We start from the raw sequence: 10,884 nt of genomic DNA, 5'->3' as shown, positions 1-10,884 counted from the left end.
TGCCTTGTATAAGTGTGTGTGTGTGTGTGTGTGCTGTAATGTGTCAATTTGCATTTTGATGGTATAAATGGAACTCATTTCAAAGCCAATTAGCATAAAATAATTTTCTTTTTCCAACTTATAAGCCCCCCCCCTCCTCCTTCCCTCCCTCCTCTCCACAATCTTTACTTTCTCCCATGCGTTTCTGGTTGTCACATGATGAGGAGGAGCAGTGATTGGAGAATTTAATGACAGACTGTGATTGGCTGTGACATTGTGGTGCCATCGCCTCATACGCTGTAAACAGAGGATTTCATTGTCGTCGTTGCATCGTCTGTTTTTCTTCATCTTAAAAACATGCAACGCACGTTTCTCTGTGCCGCTTAAAAAAAAACCCTGCGTCACTCCCGTGAGACTTCAGCCAGTTGAGGCTGTGACGTGGGGGGGCTGACACTGACTGACTTGACTGCCCGAGTGGCTGTAAATCACTGAGCCCTGTCTGTCCTCTAGGTGGTGCTATTTCTAACATGTACGCCATGCTGTTGGCCCGCTTCAAGATGTTCCCTGAAGTGAAGGAGAAAGGAATGTCATCTGTTCCCAGACTGGTGGCCTTCACGTCTGAACACGTAGGCATCTGTGCTCCCATATTTCCACCCTGCATTATCAATGTGTGTCTTAAAGGATCAAATAATAAACTCTGATCGCTACGGGCAACACAACCAGATGTCAAAGATCTTCTTCTCCAGCGCAGGAATAACAGAAAATGTCATGTAGCTACAGTAGTGGTGGCTGTGCTCGATGTGTGTGTGTGTGTGTGTGTGTGTGTGTGTGTGTGTGTGTGTATTTAAAAGTGACTTTCACACCAGCGGTGCTGATATGAAGCTGACATTATGTGTGTCAGACGCAGAAGGACAGCGGGTGACTGGTGCGTCTGTCACATTACAGTCGGTTTTATGTCACTTCCTTCATCTTTAAAGGACATTTGAAAGACGCTGTGAGGAAAGAAAAAACTTTAAATAACATTATTATAATTATTTTTACATATTTATAGATTTCTTTTCTTCCCCTCCTTTGATCTCTGCTGTCTTACACATATTTAAACATGATCTCCCTTTCATTTTCTTTTTCTTTTTTATCTTTCAGAGCCATTTTTCAATCAAAAAAGGTGCAGCAGCTCTCGGCATTGGGACTGAGAGTGTGATCTGCATCAAAGCAGATGAAAGGTAAAGTCGGACTTTTATCTGAGCCTTTTTTAAAAATGAAAAGTAAAACATTAGAAGTCAATATATGAATTCCGTACTTTGGTTTTTCCGTTTGTTTCGGAGGCATTGTAGCAGCTGTAGTCACGTCTGAGAAGTGTATGTTTAAAACAACGTGTTGTTAAAGATTAAGCAAGTATAAAAGTATATAAAGTAGAGCCTACATGACGCCCTCTCTCAACTTTCAGATGTCTTTGTGAAAAAGTAAAACGCTGTTTACACGTTGATGCATCCGTTATTACTCTAACAATGTCGTATATAATGACATATCGCTCACAGGGGCCATTTATTCCAGAACGATTACTTCAACCTTTTGTGCTTAAAGTACATTTTGCTCATAATATTTCTGATGAATTCACAAACAAGTCAAGACGCAACTGAATATTGATTTTCATTCACGCAGTGGTAAAATGATCCCAGCCGACCTTGAGAGGAGAATACTGGAGGCCAAACAGAAGGTAACGTGATAACGCCTGTAACACTGCTCTGGTGTTGCTTCGTTATATCTGCACCAGCAGCTGCGATATGTGCGCTCATGTTTTTGTTTTTGTTTTTTGTGCGTTGACGCAGGGGTTCGTACCTTTCTTTGTGAGCGCGACTGCCGGAACGACGGTGTACGGGGCCTTTGACCCTCTCATCGCCATTTCTGACATCTGCAAGAAGTACAACATCTGGATGCACGTGGACGTGAGTAAGATAAGAAGACCTCAACGTGTGGAGAGAAATCAACATTTCCCTCCGTCACCCAGGAGGCATTTTAGTGAAGAAATACACAGAAATATGGAGCTTGCCAGTGAGTTTGACAAATCTATTATGTCTGTCTCGCCTCTAACTGCTTTCAGTTGACCCAGATAGGAGCTAGCCATTTCCTATCTAACACTGGAGATTAGAAAAAGTGGAACAGAGGCTGTAAATCATCTCCTCCCCTGACTTTGCCATGATGGCCTCTCTCACTGAAGGAGCTCTATCTATTAATGAAGGTGATTTAGTCCTGACAGGGGGACACATCTATTAAGAGGCATAGATGGCCTTGTCTGTCGTTCCTCAAGCAGCTGAGATGGAGGGAAAAAACATATCCTGCTTTTAGAGTATTTGCGGCTCCTGCTGCTTCTGACAGCGCATGTGGATTGTGTGTATGTGTGTGTTCGCGGATGCAGCTCACTTCACGAAACGTGTGTTTTGCGGCCTCCTGAAGCTGCAAGCCGGCGACGTTTGCATCAGTGTTTAAAATGAAGATGCCAACGTTAGTTCTGCAAAAGAAAGACGTAAGAATCAGCATCTCCCCAAAGCCCCTGATGGAGTTCAGATCATTATGCAAAACCAAAAGTCCTAAAATAAATATAATAGGAAGAAGGAGAAGAAAAACAGATTTTAAAAGCAGTTTAAAGGTTGTACAACATTGGGGAGGAGATATAACAGAACAACGCGACAGTAAAAATGAGATAAAACAGCCTAAAATGATTAAATGAATCAATAAAATCAACAAGAGAATGGCTAAATATGATAAAAGATTTAAGAAGTAAGAAGAAGAAAATAACGTTTTTGTGAATAGTTTATTGCAGGTTATGGAGAAAACATCTCATATAAAAAAGCCATAAGTGTCTCCATTACATAGTTTGTCCACTAGAGAGCACTGGCAAAATGTCCTACACAGTCTATATTGTGTTCACAGTTTCATTAAACAAACAAAGGCCACAGCTTTAATAAAAGTTTACCATCAAGCTGAAACTGTAGGTGCGTGATGTTCAAGTGCAGACGGACCCAAACGCAACACCTTTGAGTTGTTATTTACAGTGTCACATGGATGATTAACTCGTGTCTGTCCTGTTAGGGCGCGTGGGGAGGGAGTCTCCTCATGTCCAGGAGACACAGGTGGAAGCTGGACGGAGTTGAGAGGCAAGTGTCTTTGTAATAAAAGCTGTGGAAGAAGCTCAGGAGAGTTTTTAAAATAATGATGCATGACGGTTGTTTTTTTGTTGTTGTTATCTGCAGAGCTAATTCAGTAACATGGAACCCACACAAAATGATGTCAGTCCCTCTGCAGTGTTCTGCCCTGCTGGTCAGAGAGGAGGTACAGCGCACGTGTCCTCTTGGTTTCCGCTCAGGTGTTAATTTGCGGCTCGTTACCTCGGCTCTAATCGCTCTGAATCTCAATCCCCTCGGCAGGGTCTGATGCAGAACTGCAACCAGATGCACGCCTGCTACCTGTTCCAGCAGGACAAACACTACGACCTGTCCTACGACACCGGGGACAAGGCGCTGCAGTGTGGACGCCACGTGGACATCTTCAAGCTGTGGCTCATGTGGAGGGCCAAGGTGAGGGGAAAACGCTGGTGGTCACGCCTTCGAGAGCGAGGTTAGGTTGTTGTGTGACGTCAGCCTTTTTATGTTCAGAGATAACCAACAGCAACCCACCGCTATTTGCAAAGGTAGTGATGTCATTTTACGGAACCAATGTGCAGGAGTTAATGTGATATTTTGATATTGCCCTGAGAGGCAGGTGGGTTTTTTTCCACTTGCCTTCAGGGCTTCCGTAGTTTTGTTTTCTAAGATGCTAAAGTTGGAAGATCAATATTTCAAAAACCTTAAAAACTTCATGATACTAATGTCACAAGTTGCACAAACACCTTCAGTTTCTTCTGAACATAATATTTATGAGGATAAACACATGACTGAACATATAATCTGTATTTACCTGTATTTACCATTTAAATAAAAACTATACACAGTAACAGATCAAGGATCGAAAGAAAGCAAACTTTAGGGAAATTACTCGTTAACGAAAAAGAGAGAAAAACAAACAGCTTTAACACATTTGAATGATTTCTTGGACAGGGCACCATTGGGTTCGAGGCTCAGATCGACAAGTGTCTGGAGCTGTCCGAGTACCTCTACAATAAGATCAAGGACCGAGAAGGATACGAGATGGTCTTTGACGGGAAAGTACGTTCATATTTAACTTTTCTCTCTCTCTCTCTCTCTCTCACTCTCTCTCTCTCTCTCTCTATCTCTCTCTCCACACGAGGATAATTCATCCACAGCCACATAATCAGAGAGAAGTGGCGAACATTAGTCCGTGTTGCTCCTTTCACTTCAGTGTACTCCGTGTCATTATGGGTGACTTGATTGGCACGCGGGGTGCTCTTGCTTTGTGTTGGATGAATGCCATTTTTACCTCTAGCTGCCAGTATAATGTGCTGCTATTATGCTTAATGAATAGCATAACGGCCTGTAATTGCTCATCTGCATATGAATAGTATGATGTCTGAAATATCCTCCGCCGAGCAGAACTACAACAACAAAAACATATGCCGGCATGACGGGGTTATTAAGCTAAAAACTCTTTTATAATAGGAGCGCTTGGACACCCAGAGACATTTCTAGTGAACGTTCCTGAGTGTTTTCCAGGGTTATTGTTTTTACTCGCTGAGCTACAAAAGGCTAAGAGCATCATAACACAGAGGGTGACGGGGAAAAAGCAGAGTCCTGTGGGCATCTACCCAGGTGTTCCCTTGTCAGCGCTGCCCATTAAGCCTTTACATCAATCTGATGCTGAATATACTGCCACCCGAACCAGCCCCGGCTGTATAAAAGAGGCTGGTGTGCATCGCTAGTCAGCTGTTGGTAATGAACGCTTTCCCCCACTGGCAGGCAGCTCGGCTCCAGACGCCAAAAATGAAAGAACAGAGCTGAGAGGTGCTTTCAGCCACAGAGAGAGCGGGTTATCTGAGCATCAGGCAGGCTACCTGTCTGACGCCTGGAAACACCCAATGGATTTTCTTTTTCTTTTTTCTTTTCTTTTTTTGTTTTGAGATGTGAATTGCTATTTTCATTTTCTTGCTTGGTGAGATGGATGGGCGTCTGTCACGTATAGCGTTTTGTGATTCGAAGGAATCTGTAGGATTTCAGGCAAAGATGGCTTTACTTTTTTTTTTTAATTTAAATGACACGGCTGTGTGCACAGGTATGTGTATTTACCACACGTATGTTTATGTGTATGTAATGTATGGCGTGTGCATAGGGCTGGGTGGTGTGTTTGATTAATAACAATTCTCCAATACTGCTGTATATCACGATAGAGGAAATCTATACGAAATCATATAACATATATGTGTTTATTACTGTATCAATCAATCAAGCTTTATTTCTATAGCACTTTTCATACAGGTTAGTGCAGTTCGAAGTGTAATATGTAATATGGGTTTGTGTGATTGTAGCATCTCCTAGCTTAAAGCTGCATTACTACTAGATGACGCTGACGTGAGCAGCGGGACTCAATCAGAACATTAAAGCTGCAGCTGTAGAAACAGTAAAATAGTATAATAGTAAAGTAGTTTGTAAACACAGAGCTGCAGAGTCATTTGATGCATTTTATGTACAAAAATGTTGATTAAAGCAGCTTTAAATATTTAACTAATTCTAATTACAATGTGCTTTAAATGAAGAAGTCACGATCTACTCTAATTTCTATGTGATTATAGCATCTTTAACATTATTCTGATAGCTTGAGTATGTTTATCTATACTGAGTCCCATTAAATATGCCACGACCACTGGGGGGCACCACACATAGCGGCTTTAATTTTAAAGAGAGAGAACTCTTTAAAAACAGCAATCATCCCCTCATGCTATGATTCCAGTTAAAGTCAGCAACATTTAATTATTTCCTCGGCTCCCGACACGTGCACATTTTTGCTTTCCTGTTACTCTGGCGGTTTACTCCTCTCATCTCTCGTCGCCTGTGTGTGTGTGTGTGTGTGTGTGTGTGTGTGTGTGCCCCTGCAGCCTCAGCACACCAATGTCTGCTTCTGGTACCTCCCTCCCGGGATCCGCTACATGGAGGACAAAGAGGAGAGGAAGAAACACTTGCACAAGGTGGGTGAGCAGCGATAAGAAGCCAAGGCTGCGGTATCACGTTCCCGTAACAAATCTTTTTTATTTCTATCCAGCTTGACCGTTACATGTCCTCCCCATTAGGGACGCTCAGGATTTGGGGGGAAAAAAAAACTTTGTGACAGTCTTGAAACAGTTTCGACTTGTCAGGGAGGAAGGATATCACGTGCCAGACTCAGAGGGAGTGAGGCTGTTCAGTCAGCTAAAGTGACGGCCGTTCAGAGGAGCCCACAGCAGCAGCGGGGGCCTACTAATTGACAATTAGGACAAACAGATGGTGTGCGTGCCTGCCATACAAAAGAGCTCTCCCCTCTCTGATTTCCTTCTGTAAAACCATCAACCTATAAATCGTTACCATCTTTGTCATAATCCTTCAGAGGGAGAGGTTCTCCTTTTGTTTTTCTGAGTCTGATTGAAAGAGCACCGCGGTCACGCTTCACTGGCCCGGGTGTTCGGCCGGCTCGCTCTTTTCCACAGACACCAAGATGGAGGGATGATGTAACGCTGCTGGATTAGCACTTTGCCGGGGAAAAAAAAGTCCAAACTTGAAGGAGCTTTCCTCAATTTCCACATGGCCTTTTGACGACTCTTTTCCGAAAGAGACGAGGAAGAACTGGGAAACTGTCAGGAAGACTGAAAAAAATCTGCAGCTGCTGATTGATTATTTGAGAGAACCTGCAGACGCAGCCAGCTGCAGCGGGACACGTGCAAGAGATTTAGAGGAAATGACTGATTATGTGATGAGAAGTATAGAGCGTGAGCCGCAGCGCTGCAGCGTCTATATACACGGCTAACTACTTCTGCAGACTGTTATTGTACAACTGAAACTGAAAGCCAACTTCTGCTCCTCCAGGAGTTTTTTTTTTTTTTTTAAGTTTCTCCTATTTTTTTAACTTCATATCCTCAAATGTATTAAAACTCTTTCTACATTATACTGGACTTTGAGATTATGAGTCACAGTTAAGCTAAACCCTTAAGCCAAAGCTGCAGTAACGTGTCATCTTAAGTTACTGAATCTTATGTGCATATGCATGAAGTTGATTAGGGGCTGCAATACTGCACCAAGTGCGGTAATTTCTACTTTCTAACTTGCTTTTTACATATATCACCAAAATAACATACACAAGCCGCAGGAGGATATTTCAGAGACACTTATTTTGAAGTGTTTTTCCTCAGTAAAACGTCTTAATAGGTCGGTGTTGCTGAGAGTTGAAACTTGTAATTGAATCTGCCACAGCTCGTCACAGCACAGAATCCACTCCGCCATCAAGACACTGCTGAGCACCGAATAAATGACTGTCACTGCTCCCTGAAGATAACCTCTCAGCTCAGCAGCAGCAGCAGCAGCAGGGACTGCGTGTTCCCGGCTGGTGTCAGATGTAGACGTCAAACTACATGCAGCAGCTTCAGACTGATAGTCTGAGGGGAAGATGGTACAAGTTTAGTTGCTGAAAAAGAAAACCAAAAAGAAAAAAGAGAAAATACAACCGTTCTTTCCGAAACTAGAAGTGCAAAAAAAAATGACAACAAATACATTTTTTATTTTTTAAAATGTATGATTGTGCTCCTCTGAAGCAGCGTTAACTCCTGCTGAATGTATCGGCTCTTTCCAGGTGGCCCCGGTGATTAAAGCCAGGATGATGGAGTACGGGACGACCATGGTCAGCTACCAGCCGCAGGGGGACAAGGTCAACTTTTTCCGCATGGTGATCTCGAACCCCGCTGCTACCTTCGAGGACATCGACTTTCTTATCGAGGAGATTGAACGACTCGGCCAAGATCTATAAGACTCGTCTCACCAAGTCTTCCTGTACTCCCCCCACCCCCCCCTTGACGGATGAATTGTTTGTCGTGAATGTACTGGTAAACTTTTTCTTTTCTTTTCTCTCTCTCTTTCCTGCAAAGTCACATATTTAAGAGTATATTTGAGAAAAAAAAAAAAGATCTACAGATATATCCATATATTATGTATTGTAGCTTTGCCGTGGACCGACTTGGTCCAAAGCTATGTAAAAGTGCTTCTGTCTGCTTTTCCTATAGTGCAGTAGACCCCAGAGTAGTGTAAGTGATGTAACTTTATATGTACTTTTTGTGATATGAAATGCTTGTGCAATAGGTCGATGAGGAGGAGTTTGTTTTCAAATCATTTTCTCATTTGCCGGGTCTGTTGTTAAGTGCCAAATGTGGTTGTGTTCTATTGTAACTTTCAATTTTAAACTTCTGGTTTAAAACTTAAAACTTAAGAAAAAAAAAAGAAGCACTTCACCTTACCTCAGCTTAATCAACTGCCTTCTAACATCTGCACATAGTCCTTTCAAGCAGTGATTTTTCGGGACGAATTCTCATACAGTATACCAGCACATGTTGAAAAAAACCACCCGTAACCAGAGCAGGCTGCTGTATGGATTTGGAGATATTTACAAGAAAGTTACAGCAAAGTCAACTCCAAGCATGAATGAAGGCATGTTGGTCCACCATGCATCACCTTGGCCTTTGAGGCTTGTTCGATCCAGTTTTGTTTGTTGTGTCACCAGCTGTATGCAGAGATCAAAACGGAGCACCATTTCCAACCAAGGCTGTATATTTAGCTGTGCTGAGTGTGCTTTACGTGTCATAATGAGGATAATCAGCGCTTCAGAGGTAACGTTAAGTTACAATCCTTGAGATTTTCTCCGGCGGAGTTCGCCTTTCCCGTTGGGGATTCGAATTGCATTCCCTCGCACACATGGGTTCAGTGGAAAAACGCAGCAAACACAAACTATAGAAAAGAAGACTAAAGATGTCGCGTGTTCACTTTTAATCGTATGCAGAAGACAATTTGATCATGAGGTCAGTATTATTTCTAATGACGGCCCTCTTTAGCCTTCTTTTTTAAGGCGCAATAAATACTCTCAGCCCGGGGTTTGTACACAGGCGGCGTCATGGAGTGCTGCAGGAATGAGTTGTTAAAAACCTGGAAATAAGTTAGCTTTTCTTATTTTAGTATCTTGTCTTTCTGAACCAAACATAGAAGTATCATGACCTTTTTTTTGACACAGATTTTATTTTTTGCAATAATGGGGAAAAAAAAATCCCATTGGCTTTTAGTCGAGGTAACCAGGGTGATGCTAACTTCCAGGTTGCTAACTTCCCTGCAGTGCACTATGAAGAGAGCTGAACACCTTGCTCCAAGAAGCCGCCACATGCACAATGTGTGAGTGTTTTATGGCCTTCAGGAAAAACGTAGTTCATCTCTCCACAGCCATTGTTTTAGTAGTTTTAGGACCAGTGGGCATCAAAAGACCTGTAGTACCGACTGTGGCCACTAGTGTCCACTATTATCAAGACGCTCTTGTCTCCAAATCAACCAGGACTAAAAATCTTAATGATTCTAACTTTAAATGAACAAACCTCTCATATGTAGTTCTTACGTAGAGAGGCCATGTTTTTGGAAGAGCACTTACTGAAAGATCGAGGATCTTGAGAAACCGGGAGCGGGGCAATAATTGTTTTATTTGGATATAGGAACGTCACCAGATTTGCAGCTACTGCATACCTGACATCACTTGCACTAAATCATCTGCAGGAGGAGGAGGAGCATCCCTTAGCATTGCAACTGAGATTTCTTCTGTAATTCATTCACAAGCAATATTCGAGTATGGGTCCAATCTGTATACCCTGCAAAATATCAAAAAGGAACGGTGAATTCAAGTGTACAATAGTTAACAATAATCAAGTCTCCAGACCAAATGCACAGTAGTTAGCAAAAAAAAAGAAAAGTAAAAACATGCTTACTGTAGGCAGGTTAGTTGATGGATCGTGAACCCTGATTTCACACGCAGAGGTTCTGTAGCATTTTCATTAGAACACGTTAGAAAAGCACAATTTGCTCAACATGGTCGGTCAGTGTACAATCACTTTTGATCATAAATTGTAAATAGTATTTCAAGATGTCCTAAGTACATATCTTTGTGTATACATACGTGTATATAAGACATATAACCAGAGACTATTTGTGAGGTAAAGTTATTCATATTTTCTCTATCTCCGATATAGATTAACTTGTATTTTCATCCTGTTAGTCCAAAAAGGCTTTTTCTTTTCTTTTCTTTCTGTATGTGTGTACGTACGTACGTATGTATGTATGTATGTGTGTGTGTGTGTGTGTGTGTGTGTGTATGTCACACACGCGGTTCGGTTTGTGACTCTTCTAGCTATTTCAAAGAAAATGTGTTTCAGGGACTGGCTTTAAAGAAACTGACAGATTTCACCTTGAAACACTCGCGAGTCTCACTCACAGAGACGAACAGTGAGACTCAGGCGTGTGGATTTTAAATGTATATGCAAAGCCATTTTGACTCTGAAGCCCTGTGTGTGTTTTTCTGTGCACAAGTGATACTTGACGGTATGTGCCAACGTGTACCTTAGTGTGTTTGTAACTGTGTTGCCTTAGTATAAATTTGCCAGTATTGTCTAGTCTCCTCCGACGGGGAGGTCGTGCACTTTAGAGTAAAAACACATGACCTAATAACGTGCAATGTCCAATGGTTGTTCATAAGTTGATGTTTAAAAAAATTCTACTCAAAAAAAAAAAAAAGAAAATGTAACCTAAGCTCTTTGGTCTGAATGTGTCATGAATCAGGGGTCTGTTGGAAGATGAAAGCATTTGATTTATTTTACTTTTGGCAGTTTGTTGATATAAAGCTTCTTGTTTAACCGTCTTACATCCTGTCTCTTATACACATCTAAGCGACAAAGGAATCTCACTGTGGTAG

General features: G+C 42.0%; 1 protein-coding gene across 1 annotated transcript in view; it reads left to right on the top strand.

Annotated features, from left to right (window-relative positions):
• The window catches only part of gad2 (glutamate decarboxylase 2), a 15,481-nt gene extending 5,594 nt beyond the window's left edge, over positions 1-9,887 (top strand). The window contains exons 7-16 of the mRNA XM_023431483.2: positions 490-605; positions 1,123-1,202; positions 1,642-1,696; positions 1,809-1,925; positions 3,070-3,134; positions 3,231-3,309; positions 3,405-3,554; positions 4,074-4,181; positions 6,023-6,112; positions 7,744-9,887. Coding sequence (XP_023287251.1) covers positions 490-605; positions 1,123-1,202; positions 1,642-1,696; positions 1,809-1,925; positions 3,070-3,134; positions 3,231-3,309; positions 3,405-3,554; positions 4,074-4,181; positions 6,023-6,112; positions 7,744-7,917 — 1,034 coding nt within the window. The 3' untranslated portion in view covers positions 7,918-9,887. The remainder of the gene's footprint in view (positions 1-489; positions 606-1,122; positions 1,203-1,641; positions 1,697-1,808; positions 1,926-3,069; positions 3,135-3,230; positions 3,310-3,404; positions 3,555-4,073; positions 4,182-6,022; positions 6,113-7,743) is intronic.
• Positions 9,888-10,884: the final 997 nt, after the last annotated feature.

The sequence above is a fragment of the Seriola lalandi genome, unplaced genomic scaffold, assembly GCF_002814215.2.
Source record: "Seriola lalandi dorsalis isolate HSWRI2012SDOR001 ecotype SW California unplaced genomic scaffold, Sedor1 jcf7180002054923, whole genome shotgun sequence".
Classification (NCBI taxonomy): domain Eukaryota; kingdom Metazoa; phylum Chordata; class Actinopteri; order Carangiformes; family Carangidae; genus Seriola; species Seriola lalandi.
This window is presented reverse-complemented; position numbering and strand designations above follow the sequence as displayed.